This window comes from Rhinoderma darwinii, chromosome 3, assembly GCF_050947455.1.
Source record: "Rhinoderma darwinii isolate aRhiDar2 chromosome 3, aRhiDar2.hap1, whole genome shotgun sequence".
Lineage (NCBI taxonomy): Eukaryota > Metazoa > Chordata > Amphibia > Anura > Rhinodermatidae > Rhinoderma > Rhinoderma darwinii.
This window is the reverse complement of record NC_134689.1, coordinates 270190789-270212399: the sequence shown is the minus strand read 5'-3', so window position 1 is coordinate 270212399 and position 21611 is coordinate 270190789. Positions and strand designations below refer to the sequence as shown.

Below are 21611 nucleotides of genomic sequence, written 5' to 3'. Positions count from 1 at the left end.
ACGATTACGGCTATACCAAATTTTTATGTTTTACCACTTTTTTATTTATAAAACTATTTGTTAAAAAATAAAGTTGTTTCGTGTCGCCATATTCTAAGCCATAACTTTTATTTTTCCGTCGATTGAGCTGTGTGGGGGCTTATTTTTTGCAGTGCGAACTGTAGTATTTATTTTTGGGGTACATACGACTTTTTGATCACTCTTTATTCCATTTTTTTGGGAAGGTAAGGTGACCAAAAAAACAAAAATTGACGGTTTAATTATTTTTATTTTTTTAAAGCGTTCACCGAGCAGGTCAAATAACGTCATATTGCTAAAGCTCTGACTTTTACGGACACGGTGATACCAGTTATGTTAACTTTTATTATTTCTAACAATACTTTAGTGCAAAATGGGAAAAGGCGGGTTTTTTGAACTTTCAATAGTTTTTTTTCACTACTGAAAACGGTAACTTTTTTTTTTTATACTTATTATTCCCCCTAGGGGACTTGAACCAGTGATCGTGAGATCGCGGGTGCAATACACTGTAATACTAATGTATTGCAGTATATTGGGAGTTTTACAGGCTTCTGTTAAGCCTTTCAAGAGACAGGGCTCAGCAGGGGCAGACAGAAGGCAGTCCTGGGGGCCTGCATTAGGCCCCTGAGCTGCCATGACAACCATCGTCATGATCGAGTCGCAGGGGGCCGATGGACTGTCGGAAGGGGCCACCCTCCTCTTTCCAACGGCTCAAATGCAGCGGTTGCTATCGACCGCAGCATTTAACTGGTTAATCGGCCAGGAACAGCGCGATCGTTGTTCCTGCCCGTTAGTCCCGGACGTCAGCTGTAATAAACAGCTGACATCTGGAGCGTATGGAGCGGGCTCTGAGCGTAAGCCTGCTTCATACATCATCCCCTGCAGTATGACGTAGCTAGCATGTCATTTTGCGGAAAAGGGTTAAAATAATGACAATTCTTAAAGGAACAGTGTCATCACCCAAAAAAAATTTCATATGTTCAAGATGTTAGTGCTTTATTAAAAACGTTTATATTTATTTGTGTGTTTGTGTTTTACTTTTTCTTATTTTTACACTTTTTCTTCCCTATGGGGGCTGCCATTTTTTGTTCCATTTCTGTCTGTGTCGATTAACGACACATACAGATATGGAATACGGCAGCCACAGTCCCATAGGGACTGCGAACGGCTCCCGTCCCATTGACTTCAGTGTACGGCGTCTGTGTGGGAACTGCGCATGCGCCGCTCCCACACAGTCCAATTCGAAATTGGCGCCGTCCGGCGCCATTTTCCTGTGGACCGGAAGTCGCGGCCGGACAGTAATATTACTACTTCCGGTCGCGGCTTCCGGATTTGTGCACTTGGACCAGCGGCAGCAAACGGAGCGGACGGGCCGGAGGGAGCCGCGGCGGCAGGAGCAGGTAAGAGATTTCAATGTATGTTCGTGTTTGTTTACTACTGTATGTAAACCTACTACACTGTGTGTTAGCTCAAAAAATGGCGACACACAGTGTAGGAGGTTACACCGTTCAAACCCCTCGTTTATCCCGGCACTAGCCAGGATAAAGGAGGGGGGGATGCTGAGAGCTCACTAGAGCGAGGGCTTTTAACCCAATGTTGCAATGCTGCAATTTTGGGAATAGCTCCATCTAGTGACCAAAAATGGGTAGTATTATAAATTAGAATTAATTTATAATATTTCCTGACTATTTCCTGACTCGTGAAAAAAATAAAAAAAATTTGAACAATGTTTAATCACCCACACACTAAATGTTTAATTTTTAAAAAAAAAACATGTTTTTCTGGCAACACATTCCCTTTAAGGAGCAAAAATAAACAGATTATTGTTATTAATGTATTTTACTATCAGAGTATAAAAGGAGTGTACAAAAACAAACCTTACGTTGTATTTATTTAACATAATATCTATTATCTTTATCTAAATAAAAATGAATTTCTGTTGTCTGTTCTTCATACATGGCCAAATGACTGGACCAATCTGCACCAAATTTGGTACATAAATAAATCAGGCGCTTTCAAAGGTTTTACGCTCTCGAGGGCCTACCGTTCATTATATTCACAGAAAATTGTAATACAAAAGCAAACATGGCGCCAACGGCTACCACTTCAAGGGTCCTCCTCCATATCACATCAGATGACCCGTATTAGCCAATAGAAGCTCGCAGCTTCTTCACTTAGCCTCACTGACATACACACAGTTTTACACCAGGTTCCCATAAGAACCCTGTCATTTTTGTTTTACACCGGGTTTCAGTAACAATCCAGCTATCTTTCTATACTCACCGTGAACGGACTGTACCTGTACTACACTGTACCTATTCTGGATTTCAGAAATCTCATAAATTGAACCCCTTTCGGAGCAGTCATGCCCCCAAAAAGGAACCCTGCACTTAGACGAAAAACTCCTGCAGCAAAGCACATGGCTGCTTCCCGAGCTGCATCAGTAGGAAACAATGTTTTTAACCAGACACACACACACACGCGAAGCCGGGTGACTCTGCTAGTTCGAAATAAAAGGAAAAAACATTAATACATTTACGTAATTTACGAAAATCTTCAGATGTTATTACGGCTCAAAAGTGTTTTAATACATTCTACAATTACTGAGATATATAGTTACCTTTCTTCTAAAAACATATCATAATAGAAGCCATTTTCAATAGGTGGGCCATAGCACAAGCACCCTCCATAGAAATTCTCCATGGTCTCTCCAAGAATATGGGCACTAGAGTGCCAGTAAACCTAATAGGTTGCAAGAAACATGTCCAATAGTGAGAAGCAAACACTTTTAAGATCTAAAAGCGGACATGGCTCTAAGAAAGTTTCCTCAAACACTCATGTAAGGGTTGTAGTCTAAAGAGTAAACAGTGGGAAAATCTGTGCTGCTGCAGTTTTTTTTAGAGCAACCACTTAAGTTAGATTAGGTAAAGACTAAGGGTCTGTACTATAAACCACTTAGAATTACAATAACCTGCAATAATTCAAAATTATTATTATTTGAAATTATACTAGTATGTAACTTACGGCTTGAGCTTCTTCGCTGTCAAACGTCAACAGTTCTAAAGTACAGTCGCCCTCTAGTGGTCGGTCAAGATCCCACAGTTCGGCATTTACCTTGGCTATAACAGTGTTGTCTGCCAATCCACGACTGTAAGAGACAGAGATTTCATGTTCCTCTATGTTTGTTACTAAACTTTATGAAATGATGTGCATTTACCAGTAAGTAAACAAGCATTAGGACATCTTGTATATGCAGTTGTCACACTAGTGACCTATAGAACAATTATCTGTTTAATAAATATGGTATAAAAAAAGTCGATAGTTAAGTCTTGTAAACCTGCCATTTTAAATCATCTTAAAATCCAGAGCAAAAAAATATATAAAATGTCCAATGAACTTACTTTAAAATCACTACTAGGAGATATCTTACCTAATTCCAGCAGCTACTTCATATGGGGTTGTTCTCCAGGATTGTCCGTCAAGGGCCTTTCCATCAGGCAAAATTATTTTAATCGGTTTGCTTTGTTTTGCAGCTCGGTCTGAAACTAAAGCATCGTGTTCCCTTTTCAAAGTTTCATAGAGTTGAAGTCGGTCCTTTATAAATGCCAGGGATGGAGGAGCCTGTAATCAAGAGTCATAGATCAGCAGTAGTAGAAGAATGTCCATAGCACAATAACATCAAAAGGGGTTGTCCGGTTTCAGCAAATGAATGTTATTTTTGTATAATTAAAAGTTATATAAATTTTCCAATATACTTTCTGTATTAATTCCTCACTGTTGCAGTAGGAACATTTATTGTTTACCTCTAGTGGATAAAATTCTGTCCATGGTCATGTGATGGACACACAGGTGCTGGAATCGTTAGAAGACACAGCTCGGTTACACATACGTTAATGAGCCGTGCACCTGTGTGTCCATCACATGACCATGGACAGAATTACATCCATTGAAAATTAACATGAATGTTTCCACTGAATAATAACAAGCAGAGATCTTAAAAACTGTGAGGAATAAATACAGAAACGATACTGGAAAATTGTATAACTTTAGTTATACAAAAAAACAAACCATTAATTTGCTGAAACCAGACAATCCCCTTAATAATAAGTGCACAGAAGAGAATGTTTTTGTCCCCCACAGCAATATACGAGGATCTAAGAAGACATACTTCAAATAAACTACAAGCACAGAAGCATTATCCTACAAATAGTAGGACTCCATCCGACATTATTATTATTATTTCAATTACTTTAATGGCTTATGTGAACGTCAGCAACATTCCTAACTTCTGATTCGTAATATTGTAAACTTTTTTTTTGTCCTGGCTGCTAGAATATCAGTATCAGCTCACAAACCATTTATCTGTTCAATACGAAGAACAAATCAGTCAAAAGTGAGGGGGAAAAAAACAAAACAAAAACTACTATAAGGCATCAGCGCTTATACAAATGACCCTGACAATTCATTAAATGCTCTGATGCAGTCGCTGTATGAAACATGTTTTTAGTTTATGCACCCATATACATACAGTACCTCTATACATACATTGATGCTGATGAATGCCTTGCACTCATAGACTGTATTGTATAGAGCCATAAGTATGTATAAAGAATTACAGAATGTCCAATAGGGAAAGACAGAATTTACATTCTTGGAGAAAATCCTCTTAGGAGAAACAGTTTGTGAAAAATTAAATTCTCATAACATAATCACAAACAAAACTAGTTTGAAGTTAGTTACATCCAACATATAAACATACGGATGTCTAGTTGCATATGTCACATTCACACTACATGATAGTAAATCTAATACCATGCACATGAACAAGACTTTTGTGATGATCGCAAAGGGGATATTTTACAGGAACAAGTCACTGCTCCAAAATAAAGTGGACACCAACATTTTATAGAAATGAGGTTTACAACAGTGAAGAGTTACAGCAGTAAGGCTCTGTTCACATCTGCGTTGGGGTCCCGTTCTGACGTTCCGTCGGAGGTTTCCGTCAGAACGGGACCATGAGCAGACACATACTGACACCGACGGAAACCAGAGGTTTCCGTCTCCATCACCATTGATTTCAATGGTGACTGAGCCGGTGCCCGTTGTTTCCGTTTGCTTTTTCTGTGCACCGGACCAGTCGTTTTCGCGGAAGCAACAGCGTAGTCAACTATGCTATTGATTCCGTCTAAAAAACGGAAACCTGCCGAAATGGTGACAAACGGAAACCATTAGCAAGGTTTCCGTCACCATTGATATCAATGGTGATGCAAACGGAAGCTAAGGTTTCCGTTTGACTTTGCGTTGAGGGGTTCACCCGACGGAAACCTCCAACGGAACCCCTGAACGGAAAGCGAATGCTGATGTGAACTGGCCCTTAGGAGCACAAAAAGTAATGCATGCAGCAGGAGATATGAATAATGACTAAGCAATATTGTTTTATAGATGTCTCAGTCATTTCATTTATATTCAGGTTTTATCTTCTACTAAACCTATTATGTCATCCTATCTTGAGGTGGCTGAGAAAATAACATCTGTGTATGTAGTCAATGAAATCAGAAGTTTACCAATCTTAATTATAATAGATGAGCCGCATAACAAAGAAAACACCCAGAAACTCAGTAACTAAAAATCCCTACATCCCTAATATATTTGAAAAAAACCCAACAACAAACACATTTACAAACAGGTTAAGAAGTGAACCAACAAAGTGAAGATGTCCCTGTGTAAGATTAGGGCCTGTTCATATCAGCGTTCAGGTTCCGTTCAACCTTTCCGTCAGAGGAACAGATGAACGGAAAGCCGAACGAAAACTATTGCTTCTGTTTGAATTATCATTCATTTCAATGGTAATACTTCAGTTTCAGTTCGTTAGTTTGTTCCCGTTCCGTAAAGTTTCCGTTTTTTCACGGAAACAAAAGCGCATTAGACTGTGCTATGGTTTCCATGAAAAAAACAAAACTGAAACGGAAGCATTACCATTGAAATCAATGGTAATGAAAACGGAAGCTATGGTTTCCGTCCAACCTCTCAGTCAGAGGAACAGATAGCCAAACAGAACAGATGTACGGAACCCGAACACTGATGTGAACAGGCCCTTAGTCAGTCATAAAGCAAAAAAAAAAAATTTGCTCATTTGAAAGATAGGGTATGTTCCTGAGAAGAGAGAAGAGAATCTAAAAAAAAATAATTTCCTTTTATGCATTCTGCCAATGGGCACACTTTCCATAGCCGAATCAGATTTGCCACATTAAGTCAATGGAGGCTGAAATACTGGAATTTGGATCTGTATTTCTGCCTCCATTGGATTATATTTGCCAAATATAGTTCCATAATAGAAAATTCACCCATTGGTGTTTCACTTATCTCTACTCCTGAGCAAGTTGCCATTACCGGGTTGGATGTCACACTGCCTGGCACCTAAACAATGTCGGGGAACTATCACTGACAAATAAACTAATACAGTTGTGAGAAACCAAGAAGCAACAATAAATAACCAGTTCCTTGTTATGAGAAAACATATTTTTCTCTTTTTTATTGCCATACAGGCAATTCAACGACTTTCAGGGGCATTTTTTTTTTTTTTAACTCCTATATATGTTTTGTGTGCTGGATATAATGAAAATGATATGAAATTACATCAGGGCTGTGAAGTTTTAGGTCGAGTCTGTAACTCCAAATTCGGCCTCAAAATAAAAAAAAAAGAACATATTATATATTATTAATTGATTAAATGCATATTATGTGTTGCATATTTACTCACAGGTCTTTAAAAAAGTTTTAAAATAAATATATTATATCCTAAGTAGCCGAATTATTTACACGATGGTGATGAAAAGCCTGATGTTACTATTTTACTACAGTAAATTTGTTATTATATATGAGCCATTTATGCAGGAACTGGAGTCAAGACAGTGGAAAAAATAGAGTCGTCGGAAGTTTGACTTACCAACTCCACAGCCCGGAATTATGTGCGAAAAATGTAGTACACATCTATCTGGGGAGAACATGTAAACTACACACAGATGGTGACAACAGCAGGTCTACAACATGAATCCAGTCATATTACACAGTCGAGTCACATTATTATGACCACCTACTACTTTCGATGTCAGCAGCACGAAGCCCATAAAGGAAGTGATGTGTCATGGGCTGGCTTGGTGGGTATAGAAGGTGTGATCGACTGTCTGAACACATATCACTTGATGTTGCCATGGATAAGAGGGGCAATTTATCATAGTTGCAAAAAGGGTTGATTTTTGGCTTTCGGGCAAAGGATGGCAGTATTTCTCAAACAGCGCAGTTTGTGATCTGCTTGCATACTGCTGTGGTGAAAGTGTATCGTGAGTGGACAAATGGCACCATTGGGAATAACCGTTGTGGAAACTGCAGAGCACCACGTGCCATTGAGGTGAACGACGGCTACGAAGGTGCGCAAGGGCCAAACGACACTCTACAGAGGAGTAGCTCACCATGAAAATCAACCAGGGGGCTACCAGATGTTTGTCTAAAACAGTTTAGAAAACCCTACGGCGTATTGGGCTCCGAAGCAGATGAATAGTCACTGCTCCTATGTTAACAAAGGTGCATAGAAAAAAAGGCTTCAATTTGCACGGCATTATTGGAATTGGAGCACAGATGATTAACAAAGGGTTGCCTTCTCCAATGAGTCACATTCTGCTTCATCGAACGGATGGACGCTGGCGTGTCAGGCAAGAAACAGAGAACATACACCCTGCAACCATTGCTGGAAGAACACAAGCTGGTGGCAGCAGCATTCTATATGGTCTGGGGAATTATTTCATGGCATTCCATGGGACCATTCCTCCATGTGGAAGGCACTCAACCGATTTGGGTATGAATCCAGATTATGTCCACCAATACATGTGGTTTGTCTTCCTGGGGCAGATGGAATTTTCCAGCAGGACAATGGGACATGTCACACAGCTAGAAACGTCTGACAGTGGTTGGAAGAACGCGACCAAGACTTCACAAGTACTTGCCTGGCCCCCTAATTCGCCAGACTTGAACCCAATTGAGCATCAGTGGGACCACCTCGATAGTCTAGTTCGCTCTATGGATCTTCCCCCCCACACCCTGCAGGAAATGTGGGATGCACTGCAGTCGGCGTGGCTCCAGATACCTGAGACAATCTACAGGCAACTTATTAAGTCACTCCCAGCCCGTCTAGCTGCTGTCCGTGCTGCACACGACGGTTACTCTGGATATTCCCGGGTGGTCATAGTATGTGTAACCAAAATAAATCCATATTTATAAAGGTCATTACAAAAGAGTCAAGAAGGAAATCAGATGACACATTAATCGTTTTTGAATGTTTAATTCTGTGACACACGGCTGCATAATGAACAAGAAATAAACTAACAACGTCATTATACAATTAAAACACATGAACTATCCAAAAAGTTTTCATTGTAGTTCATGAGTATACATCCTTCGTAGTCGACTACGAAAAGAACTAAATTGGCCCACACTTATCATACAGTTTGCGCCAGGTGTAAAATGTAACAAGAATAGTCGCAAATCACAAAAATGCAACAAAATTGCGACTTTTCTTGTCATTCGCTAAATTTGGAAAGTTACAAGAAAAGTCATTGTGGTTTCCAAGGAAACATAGTTTGTCAAATTTATTAAGCATTTAATGGGGTTGCCCCAAGATCGACATTTATCACCTATCCACAGAATTGTCCCCGTTCCTCCTCACTGCATGACTGCAGGGAGGACGACTTTGAATGGAGCGGCGGTTGGGTACGTGCAGTGCCACTCCATTAAAAGTCTACAGGACTGACGGAGTCAGCCGAGTGGGCTATTTCCGTCAGCCCCATAGACATTGAAAAGATCGGCATGGCACATGCTCGATAGCCACTCAAATCAAGCTCCTCACTGTGGGCTAAGGACCCGCATTCTAGTCTGTGGATAGGTTATAAATGTTGATCTTAGGACAACCGCTGTAAGTTTTAATATGGTGAAAATGTTGTTGCAAATGTGTCTCTCAGACAATGCAAAATGCGCCAAATTTATTGAGACAAGTGCCTTTTAATACATTTTGGAGCAAATCACTGCCAATATCTTTAAGTCTTAGAAAATGTGGCCCATTGTATTTTTTTCGCACAATGGTGGAAAAAACATCATATAGAGAATCTCATTTTCTCCCCTATGAAATATAAAAGGGGCAGGTGCTGGTTACCTTTTTTATCTTACATGCTGCTCTATGGGGGCAAATGGTTCGACAAAATCTTTCCAGCCACCTTTGTAAATTAAGCAAACTCCAGCTCTACATGTAAAGCACACTTTATATTCAATTACAAGACATGAAAAGCTGCCTCAAGCACCATTATACAGAGGATGCGTCTTCTCCCCTATGTCTATTCCCTTGAAAGGGGATCCTGGACCATCAATTCCAAAATGTGTGGCAGTGCAGGCTTTGTATTGAAGATTTCCAGTGATCAAAATCTCCAAGAAGCTCCATTGCGATAGGAGTACTTTACAGAGTAGCATGACCCTTTTCATTTGGGATCATGTAGGGATCCAAACTCTAGAAAAGCAATGGAATCATCTGCCATGTTTCTGTGACATCAGAAAATTTAAAGTGAAGTTCCCCTTTAAGTGGTACACACTAGCGAACTAAAATTTTACTTGCAGAGAAAATAATTTCTCCAATGTAAAAAAAATAATTAAATTATCTGCCTAAAACTAAAAAATGTACAATGAAATGATAAATATTACTTACTTGCACTCTCCCTTTTTTCCGTTCTGTAGGATCCTTTGTCAAGGGACCTAAAAGATCAAGAAACAGAAAAACATTTTGGGTGAAGATATAGATTATACACAACTTGCCACATTCCAGATCTATATTAGAATTTACTCATGTCAGCAATAAAGGTGCTACTGAAAACCTTTACCTATGCTTGACAAAGTTATAACTCTTTAAGGCCCTGTTCACACAGGGTCTTTTGCAAGCAGAATAATCTGCCTCAAAATTCCGTCTGGAATTTTGAGGCAGATTTTGGGCCGCGGCCATTGAGCGCCGGCAAAAAACACAGCGAAAAACGCTTCTATGCCTCCCATTTGTCAATGGAAGGTCAGAGATGGAAACGCCCGAAGAAAGAGCATATCGCTCCTTTTTCCCCGCAATCGATTTTTTTACGCTCGCAAGAAAAAAATGCCTCTGCCTCCTATTGAAATCAATAAGAGGTGTTTTTTGCCGTGGTTTCCGTGTGAAAAGGGCTTAATACTTCGTAGCATACTACAAATTACCATGCATCCCCTGACCGGTAGGGGATGGACGAGCCCAGATCCAGGTGATGAACTGATCGCCAAGGGGCTTTATTTTGAGAATGAGGTCTATAGATTCATTAGAATCCAGTTTTATTTTTCTGCTACTTTTAAAAAATCTGCATGCATGGAAATTTATGGATTTTCACATGATTTTAATTTGCATTGTTTTTCTAAGTTGCTAGAGGCTACAATGAACTTTTTTTTTTTAATATGAATTAAATGAGCATCAAAATCATGGATCTAAATGCGGTTATTCAGCATATTTTGCTCTGTGTGCGAATTTAACTACAGCTCATTTCTACAATTAATATTTAGTGAGGACAGTCTTTCAGTTTTCAGACCTAAACATGACAGGCAGAGATCTGGAAAAACAGCAAATTATTTTTATTATACAATAAGAGTGGACAATACCTTTGCAGGCCGATTATTCAGGTCAGGGGCTGGATTTTTGGAATTCTGTTGCATATATTTTGTCATACTTTTTTACGTACATGATAGTTATATTGCGTATGTTTTTAAAGAAATCCTACAGAAAGGGGTTCATAATCTTTCTCTACATAAATCTGCCACACCTCTTGTAAATATAATGGTGACCCATAGATGCACTGATAATCTAAACTATCCAATCACAGGCAAGTATTTTTGAATGCATGGTTTAAAGAGAAACACGCTCTGATTTTTGTCACATAGATCAGATAGCAGCCAAATATTTGTGTCTACGGGTGGCTTATCTTTTTTGTTGAAAAGGGCTGGACAGAAAAAACACATTTGGTCAGATACGTGTTTACCCCAGAAGGAGAAATTATATTGTCAGCAGATGTCATAGAAAAAGTCAGGATCTACCAGCTAAAATCTAATGACAGATTAAATAGAAGAAAATGTTACCATTATTTAAAACATCTTCATGTATCTCATAACTTCTATGATATATAAAAGTCAACAGCAGTCTTGTGACTCACCTACTGGATGGAATTTTCTTTTTGTCTGTTCTATAGAGTTATTTTGTGACCTTCTTTTCAGTAATAGTAAATAGGTGTCGGGTGACTATAAAAGATTAAAATATTATATGACAACACATGTGTAATTCAGCTCACATCTTATATGGACTCTTCAAAAGTCTTAATTCACAGGCAGATTTGTTGCAGAAATTTCTGCAACTTAAAAATCCCTTCCGCACATCTGAATGGGGTTGTTTCTGCAGGATATATATGGAATTCTGCAACAAATATGCCATGTGTTAACCCCTGCTTGACATGCTTACGTCATAACCAGCAAGGGGATATATGTAGTGGGCTCATGGGCTGAGCCGGCTCCATACTAAGCGGGTGACGACTGCACGAAAGAGTCGACACTTCACTGCAACGAGTGGAAGCTCATTTAACTCCTCAGATGCCGAGTTCAATAGCTACTGTGGCATCTAAGCAGGGAAGGGGGTGCGGGGGTTGACGATAGTTGTCATTGCAGCCTGGTGGCCTGATGAAGGTCTGCAATCTTTGTACTCTTAAATCCTGCCAAGGGCAGCCTGTCAGAAACACGATATGCGCAATACATAAAAAAAAAAAAACAAAACAAAACACTTTTCCCATTCTAGCATTGTAAAAAATAACGAAATAATAAGAAACATAATAGGTATCTTTGCATCTGTAAAAGTCTGAACTATTACAATTTAACATTATTTAACCCACACGGTGAACGCAGTAAAAAATAAATAAATAATAAATTATTTAAAATGCCAGAATAGCTATTTTTTGTTAACTCATCTCCCACAAAAAAATGGAATAAATTAATCAAAAACTCGTATTTACCCCCAAAATGGTACCAATAAAACTTACAGCTTGCCCCGCAAAAAAGGAGCCCTTACACCACTCAATCGACAGATAAATAAAAAAAAGTTATGTTAAAAATTTTATTTTTAACATTTATTTTTTTCCTTGTAAAAGTAGTAAAACATTAAAAAAAAACTATAGAAATTTGGTATCACCGTAATCGTATTGTCCCACAGAATAACACGTCATATTTATTGCATGGTGAATGCCCTTAAGACTAAAAACCAAAAAAATAATAAAAGGAATCGCTGTTTTTCTCCCCATCCCACCTAACAAATTTTTTTTTCCAGTTTCCCAGTACATTATAAGGTACAATAAATGGTGCTATGAAAATCAACAACTCGTCCCGCAAAAATCAAGCCCTCATACGGCTAACTAAAAAAAAAGTTAATGTTTTTTGAAAGAGGGGAGGAAAAAATTAAAATAATAATCCGCAAAATGGCTGCGATTGGAAGGAGGTTAACAGACCCTAGAAATGATTTAAAACCATTAGTATTATACTAAAAAAATTGTAAAACCACTTGATGTAAAAAGCTACACGTGCACTAATTTTATGTATTAATGGTTCACAGATAACATTTCTTTATGACACTGAAAGTCAGGGGTTCTATAGAATAGGAATCCAGTGGAGGACATATATATATATATATATATTACACACACACACACACACACACACACACACACATAGAGAAATGTATGAAATAAATTAGATTACACTACAGGATACTCACTGGGTCTTGGAACATGACCATCCATGTGGTGTCTGATGACTGGAACTTGCTTTCCCCACATGGTTCCAGCAGAGTGGGTAAAGTTTGGTCGCTGACTAAATGGTCCTGGATGGTTGGTTCCCTTATCTTCTCCAGCCTTTTTAATATAATGGTTGAGGTAGGTTTCTTTAAGTCTTCCTAATGTTGACAACAGTGGAAAGACTGGTAAATTATGCAATAAATAAATAAAAAAATAAGCTACACACATATACATGAACCTATACACAGTCCATACCTCAAGTGGGAAGATGACTTTCCAAGATCTTCGGAAAGTGTCCAAATATTCCCTTCGGTGAACGAGTTGGAAGGTGCCAGGTTGTCTACTTTTCGTACTTGAGAAAGATGTTGCTGCTGTATGATGATTCTTGTCTGGTCCCACTTCTTGCCCACTTCGCATCCTTCCCTGATCCACAGCCATGGTGCAAAAGAGGAAAAATGGTTGTGCACCACTCTTCATTATCCAGGTGTGAATTTACGGTTCAAAAACGGGCGTAAAAAAACGCCGCAAAAATCGCGAGTGGCTTCAAAAAAGTCTGAAAATCAGGAGCTGTTTTCCCTTGAAAACAGCTCTGTATTTTCAGACGTTTTTAGTCTAGTGTGTGAACATACCCTTATAACTGACATGTTATTCCAACAGCTTATCACTGTACACAGCATTGATGTGTGGACCATCGCTACAGTAGTGTAAAGAAAGATGGAAACCCCTTTGAATCCTTACATTTCCTGCCAACCTTAAAGCGGTTTCCCCACGAACTACAGGATAAGTATCTAATCATTTGGGGGCCCTACTGATCATGAGATCAGTGCTCAGCTATCTCAATTAGCCACATATATTTGAATGAAGCAGCAAAGCGCATGCCCGCATGCCACTCCATTCAAATGGAGGACTTGTGACTCCCATACTCGTGATTGGTGGGCGTCCCAGAGGTGGGGCCCCCCAGCGTTCAGACACTTATCCTGCGGACAGGTGATAAGTGTTGTTTGTGGGAAAACTCAGGGGTTAAGGACTCACATGTTTATTAGGGTTAGATTGTGTCACACAGAAGCCACTATCAGTCAAGCTGTCAGTTCAGCCCTCTGACTGATTCCGCTTAAATGTAAAGTGGATATAAAGAAGCTGTAGCGCTTAAACATTACAACTTTTTTAATAAATTTATATTACAAATGTGTTTCAAATCACCACATAGATCAATTTAAATTAAAAAAAATTTCACTAAAGGTTTACATAGCCTTTAAAGTTATGAACAGGAAACTGCACAATTTTTGTACACATTAAAATTGAAGTACAGCATGCAAAATAATCTTTCACTTCAAGTGTTACCATTGCAAATCTCAAACATGCAGTATGTAGCTAAAGAAAATGTTTTAAGAAACTCACTGCCTGCTTCTGTCCCTCGCTCCGCTTGCTTGCCGTCTTTTCGTTGTGGGAAGCATGTTGTTGCACCACATTTTTCTATGATAAAAGCATAAAATGTTAGGTCTTATTCACGTAAATGTATTTCTTGTCCGCGTGCTCTCCGTTTTGACAATGGACAGCACTATGCAATGCCAGTCAATAAGGCTATGCACACGTCCCTTTTTTTGCCCGTTGCAAGAAGCTCACAGCATTAAAGAGGCTCTGTCACCACATTATAAGTGCCCTATCTCCTACATAAGGAGATGGGCGCTGTAATGTAGGTGACAGTAATGCTTTTTATTTAAAAAAAACATCTATTTTCACAACGTTAGGAAACGAAATCTCACGAAATTACAGAGGTAAACGAGATTTCGTTTCCGTTGCTGTAAATCTCAGAAAAGATTCAGAAGTGTCAGCATTCTGAGTACACATGACGTCCAGGCTGGATGGTCATGTGTATTAATTATCAGGACACTGCAGTAACGTTAATCAAGCAGAATCGCTGTGTATGTGGCTGCAGATCATGTTCTAATAAGAACGCGATTCTGCTGTGTAAATGAATGGAGAGGAGTGCATGATGCCGATTGGTCAGCGTCATACACTCCTCTGTACAACGCCCACTTGGTCGAAAGTAAAAATACGCCCACTTGGGCATTAAGAAACTCATTAGCATAAACCAAAATCGCTCCTAACGTTGTGAAAAAAGATCGTTTTTTTAAATAAAAAGCATTACTGTCACCTACATTATAGCGCCCATCTCCTTATATAGGAGACAGGGCACTTATAATGTGGTGACAGAGTCTCTAACTATTCTGGTACATTTTTGCAGACCAGACTCACCCATTTAGGTCTATGGAAGTGTGGGGGAAAAAAATGTGTCTGTTTTTCATAGAGTAGTTGCTAAAGTATTGCATTAAACAAAATAAAAATATGAAACCATGTAGAGCTTGCAGAGGAGAAAAATGGACGAGAAAGAAATGACACATGGACATTAATAATCGATGAAAAACAGTCAGTTTTATTGCAGACACAAATTGGACACACTTGTAAGAATAAGGACTAAAACTTATGACCTTGGTGTATAAATAAATCAAGGCATGTAAAACCACAGCAAACATGTCAAATACAGAGAACAATATAGAAATATTATGGTGCTTACAAAATAGCACATGAACAAGCTTAAATGCACTCACATATAGGAACAGGTGAGATTAGAAAACAAGTGAGTGCGGTGAATGGAAGGGAAAGAGCACAAGTTTAAAGAAGATATTGGGCAGTTAAAGAAGAAGTAACCATAGCAATTCAACTGGGGGTTTTTGCCGCAAATTGTGGCAAAACTGCAACAATTACCCGTGATTTTCGTAAAATGGACGGGATCCAAGCCTAAGGCATCCCTGAATTTCTCGAATTATTTTGTGATGAGATCGTTGACAATCTGGAGTGGATCATCTCTTCTGAGCGTCTCCAATAAGGAATCTTGCACAATTGAGAAGCTAGATTTTAGATGTATTTATGATTTTTTTTGTGTAGGAAAAATCCTGTTTGTGGGATTATTTGGCCTTTGTTTAATTTTCAGCAAGGAATATTATTTCACAAGATCCTTACACAACTACTTAGATCCTTATGATTTTGTGACCTCCCACTTAATTCCTTAAATCATGACCGTGCAACATACACTGTCCTAGCCAACATACTCATACTAGCAAATAGCTCATGAAATCAGAACACTGCTGTTTACATATTCTGATATCCTGATTGCCCGAACCTTCTATTTACACACCCACAGATTAAGCTACAATTAAAATGAGAGCGAAGGCTGGATACACGAATCGTGTAAAAAATAGAAAATCGCTGTGGAACCAGCTTGAATATCCACACCAAAATCTGCAACAAAATAGTGTACATTTTGTTGCAGCATTTATAGCGGATTGCACTGCAATGGGTGAAATCCACTGCAGAAACCTGCAACAGATAGGGCATGCTATGGATTTTCAAATTCCTAGAACTCCCTGCAGATTTTGGTTACACCGTTTGTGAATGGGATTTATTTACTTTGTTGCAGTGCATATTTTGCAACAAACACGGGAACAGTGAACCCAACCTAATCTGGATGACAAAGGTGGCTGTTAGACAGCTACCTGCTGACCCAGAAACTTAAAGCGGCTCTGTCACCACATTATAAGTGCCCTATCTCCTATATAAGGAGATCGGCGCTGTAATGTAGGTGACAGCAGTGCTTTTTATTTATAAAAACGATCTATTTTAAACCACTTTATGAGCGATTTTTCGCTTTATGCTAATGAGTTTCTTAATGCCCAAGTGGGCGTGTTTTTACTTTAGACCAAGTGGGCGTTGTACAGAGGAGTGCATGACGCTGACCAATCAGCATCATACACTTCTCTTCATTCATTTACACTGCACTAGCGATATAGCTATATCGTTATGTGCAGCTACAAACACTAACATTACTGTAGTGTCCTGATAATGAATATACATCACTACCAGCCTGGACGTGATGTTTATTCAGAATCCGGACACGTCTGTAGCGTCTCTTTGAGATTTACAGCAGGGCAAACATAATCTCGCGAGATTACGATGTAACCTGTCATTTCAAACGAGATTACGTTTGCCTTGCTGGAATCTCACAGAAAAGATTCAGAAGTGTCATACAGAAAAGAAAGTCATATAACACAAACTTTTGCTATGTATGTGATATGAATCAATTCATTAAACTTACATTTCAGTGTGAGCCTTGTCCCTGACGTTTCTTGCAAAGATGCTCCATCTGTGGTGAATACGAGGTGACTTTGAGCTGAACACAAGCCTTAGGAGGAGTTCACACACTGCGTAAATACTGCAGATTTTCTGCAACAGAATTCACTGCGGAATATCCGCAACAAATACAATAGAAGCAAAGTGGATGAGATCAAACAAATCTCATCAACACGCTGCGTAAATACGGAGCGGAAAAAACGCTCAGAAATTGACCTGCGATTCAGAGTTTTATTCCGCAGCATGTCAATTGTATTTGCGTAAACGCTGCTTATGTGTTGCAGGTTTTCCCCATTGAACTCAATGTGGAGGTAAAACCCGCAACAAATAGCAGTAGTTGCTTTTTCTTTGCGGCGTTTTTTTTTCCGCCGCAAAAAAAAACACAAATCTGGAAAAGAAGAAAAAAAATCTTATATTTACCCAGGAGTCTGTGTTTCTTCCTTCAGGCCGGCCTCCTTGGATGAGGTTTCATCCCATTTGACCGCTGCTGCAGCCAATCACAGGCTGCAGCAGTCTCCTGGGAGGAAACCACATCCCAGGAGTCTGGCCTGCTAGCCGGCCGATTGAGTGCTGCAGTTTTCCGCAGCAGACATTCCGGGTGAAAAACTGCATCACAGTTTGGTGCGTTTTTTTGCCTGGAATTCCCTGCGACACACAGGGCGAATACGCTGCATGCTTTTACGCAGCATATTCACCCCGTGTGAACACAGCCTTACAGTGATCTGCAGAAAGCCCGAAACAGGAGGGGCGGAGGATGGAATTCATGTGTGAGAAGACCTGCCCAGACAGATACTCACAGGGGAGAAGCGGCTACTAAACTCCTGCTTGTGGGGGGCTGCTCACAGTAGAGGAGTGGCTACTAAACACCAGCTTGTGGGAGGGGGGGGGGGGTGGGGGCGGCTGCACAGATATTTTCCTGGTGGGGTGCTAAACACTAGCTTGGGGGGGGGGGGGGCGACAAAAAACTGCTCAGTAAATGTTTATATTTTCAGTGATTTATAACATGTCATAACTTTTTCTTTTACAGGTAAACCTTTAATGGCCGCAGCGACGATGACGACCAGAAGAAAAAGGTGGGTTGTCAGCCATGAACATGACAAAGAGCGGTGCTACATCGTGTCTTTGCCGAGCACACCACACAGCGCCGCCCAGTTTTCAGCGCCGAGAAATACAACTAGAAAGGCAGAGTGGCGCTTCATTCTATCAGCAAACAGAAGCGCCACTCTCCATAAGGAAGCGTCGCTCTGCCCCAGTGTCTGCCCACTCTCTCCCCATGTCCAGCGCCGCAGCATACAACGGCCCTGGACATGGGGAGAGCGTGCCCGAGGTCAAGGCCCCGCGTGCCAGCTGTGGCACGGGTGCCGTAGGTTGCCGACCCCTTATATAGAGTATATTATAATGTGTACAATGTCACCATGCTATAATTAAACTCGGATACATACAAATATTGCCAAGGTTGTTATAGTTTGCTTCAAATCTTATGTGACAAACCTCTGCTGTGTATGTACAAACGAAAGAACACATCATGACCACATTAACAAGGGAATAGTGAAAAGGGGACAAGAAACATCAGACAAATCAGACAGACAGTTTGATCTTCCTTGGAATGTCTAGTGTGTGGTGGAAGAGTACCGAGCGTTCTTGTTATTTCAAAGGGGAGAAGGGGGTTAAGGCCCTGCCAGTCACTGCTGACGTGGCTTACTTACCAGCAGAACAAAGGATCGGGCATGATAAATTCAATATGTCTGACCCTCGTTTCCCCTGCCGTGAGCCGTCGGGAGGACCTTGGGAATCTCCCAATACACATTCGATTATTGCGAATAGCCGCAGACATTAATCTAATGTGTATGTGCAGATTGTGAATTGAAAACTGTAAATAAACCGATAAAACTTAATAATGTGCATTATGTTCCCAATCGTCAGCATTTCTTCACTCTGGGTCCAATTCAAGAGATGTAAACAAACCATGCTGTGTGCTATACATGGGAGATGTACGGACACGAAGGGCTATAGCTTGCTTTACTCTTGATCTACTTTCTCCTCCCTGGGGTGGGTCAGAATTTATAGGACATATGGACAGGGGTTGTCCACAGCTACAAAAATATATGTCTGCTGAAGGCTGTCTGCAGCGTTCTCACAACACGGTAGTAGTTTCTGAGCAGAACAGTCAATAGCAACTCAGTCCCATCCACATTCAGCAACTGCACAATGTAAACATCGCATTGACAAATACAGAATAAGATTGTTTTTTCCTTTAATTCACTTAAAAAGCAGTCTTCTTTTATTATAGAATGTCATAACACATTTTTCCGATATAGTTGGTGGACTAGCTTAGTATAACTACTCACGATGTACATCAGCAAACTCCCAAAAAATTAAATTCCCTGATATATATAAAAAAGTCTCCTTTTACAGGTGGGAGCTATGAGAAAAGAACTGCAATGAGCTCAGATTCCACACCACTGTCCTGCAAGTCACTAAGCATACTGACTTTCTATATATTGCACTCCAGTCACTCCCTTTGTAGCTGAACCGAGTAGCCGGTTATGCATTTTTCTTTAATAATATACACTCACAATGGCTGGGGCCTTTGCATAGAAGTAGCCCATTTGACAGAAAGGTGACCACCATCTCTGTGCTTAGGTTTAAGTGTCATGTGGTAGTCATTAAGGACTTAGTACATCCTTTTGGCTAAAAAAAATTAAGCCCTATAACAGATGTAAGCCCATCTTGAACTACCTCCCAAACTTACTTGTAATAATTGTAGACACAGATAGTACTGCATCCCCATTTCACCCAATAATGATAAATCCACAGATAATACTCCATTACTAGGAGAGATAAGAACGGAGTACTATCTGTGCATATATCATTACTGGGCGAAACAAGAACAAAGTAGAATCTGTACCTACTGTACTTCATGACTGGGAAAGACAAGAATAAAGTACTATCTGTATCTACTTCAGTATTGGATGAGATACGTAGATACAGATAGTATTGCGGTCTCATCTTTCCCAGTAATGAAGTAGGCACAGACAGTACTGCGTTCTAGTCTCTCCCAGTAATGAAGTAGGTAGAGACAGTACTGCGTTCTCGTTTCTCCCAGTAATGAAGTAGGTACAGACAGTATTGCGTTCTCGTCTCTCCCAGTAATGAAGTGGGTACAGGCAGTACTGCGTTCTCGTCTCTGCCAGTAATGAAGTAGGTACAGACAGTACTGCGTTCTCGTTTCTCCCAGTAATGAAGTAGGTACAGACAGTACTGCGTTCTCGTTTCTCCCAGTAATGAAGTAGATACAGACAGTACTGCGTTCTCGTCTCTCCCAGTAATGAAGTAGGTACAGACAGTATTGCATTCTCGTCTCTCCCAGTAATGAAGTGGGTACAGGTAGTACTGCGTTCTCGTCTCTCACAGTAATTAAGTGGGTACAGGCAGTACTGCGTTCTTGTCTCTCCCAGTAATGAAGTAGGTACAGACAGTACAGCGTTCTCGTCTCTCCCAGTAATGAAGTAGGTACAGACAGTACTGCGTTCTCGTCTCTCCTAGTAATGAAGTAGGTACAGACAGTATTGCTTTCTCGTCTCTCCCAGTAATGAAGTAGGTACAGACAGTACAGCGTTCTCGTCTCTCCTAGTAATGAAGTAGGTACAGACAGTACAGCGTTCTCGTCTCTCCCAGTAATGAAGTAGGTACACACAGTACAGCGTTCTCGTCTCTCCCAGTAATGAAGTAGGTACAGACAGTACTGCGTTCTCGTCTCTCCCAGTAATGAAGTAGGTACAGACAGTACTGCGTTCTCGTCTCTTCCAGTAATGAAGTAGGTACAGACAGTATTGCTTTCTCGTCTCTCCCAGTAATGAAGTAGGTACAGACAGTACAGCGTTCTCGTCTCTCCCAGCAATGAAGTAGGTACAGACAGTACTGCGTTCTCGTCTCTCCCAGCAATGAAGTAGGTACAGACAGTATTGCTTTCTCGTCTCTCCCAGTAATGAAGTAGGTACAGACAGTACAGCGTTCTCGTCTCTCCTAGTAATGAACTAGGTACAGACAGTACAGCGTTCTCGTCTCTCCTAGTAATGAACTAGGTACAGACAGTACAGCGTTCTCGTCTCTCCTAGTAATGAACTAGGTACACACAGTACAGCGTTCTCGTCTCTCCCAGTAATGAAGTAGGTACAGACAGTACTGCGTTCTCGTCTCTCCCAGTAATGAAGTAGGTACAGACAGTACTGCGTTCTCGTCTCTCCCAGTAATGAAGTAGGTACAGACAGTACAGCGTTCTCGTCTCTCCTAGTAATGAGGTAGGTACAGACAGTACTGCGTTCTCATCTCTCCCAGTAATGAAGTAGGTACAGACAGTATTGCTTTCTCGTCTCTCCCAGTAATGAAGTAGGTACAGACAGTACAGCATTCTTGTCTCTCCTAGTAATGAAGTAGGTACACACAGTACAGCGTTCTCGTCTCTCCTAGTAATGAAGTAGGTACAGACAGTACTGCGTTCTCGTCTCTCCCAGTAATGAAGTAGGTACAGAC

The 21611-nt window shown here is 40.3% G+C and overlaps 1 protein-coding gene across 4 annotated transcripts in view; it reads right to left on the bottom strand.

Annotated features, from left to right (window-relative positions):
* Nucleotides 1-21611, bottom strand: part of LOC142749624 (threonine--tRNA ligase 2, cytoplasmic-like) — a 59282-nt gene that overhangs the window by 32424 nt on the left and 5247 nt on the right. For 2 of the 4 annotated variants that reach the window (XR_012882433.1, XM_075857913.1), the window contains exons 2-9: nucleotides 14289-14363; nucleotides 13146-13313; nucleotides 12872-13048; nucleotides 11271-11355; nucleotides 9764-9810; nucleotides 3449-3639; nucleotides 3043-3166; nucleotides 2639-2760 (exon numbers count right to left, since the gene is read on the bottom strand). Coding sequence is in view for 3 of the 4 variants with exons in the window: in XM_075857913.1 (XP_075714028.1) it covers nucleotides 2639-2760; nucleotides 3043-3166; nucleotides 3449-3639; nucleotides 9764-9810; nucleotides 11271-11355; nucleotides 12872-13048; nucleotides 13146-13313; nucleotides 14289-14363 (989 nt within the window). In the remaining variant the exon portion in view is untranslated. The remainder of the gene's footprint in view (nucleotides 1-2638; nucleotides 2761-3042; nucleotides 3167-3448; nucleotides 3640-9763; nucleotides 9811-11270; nucleotides 11356-12871; nucleotides 13049-13145; nucleotides 13314-14288; nucleotides 14364-21611) is intronic. The other 2 variants (XM_075857914.1, XM_075857915.1) reach the window with 2 other exon arrangements.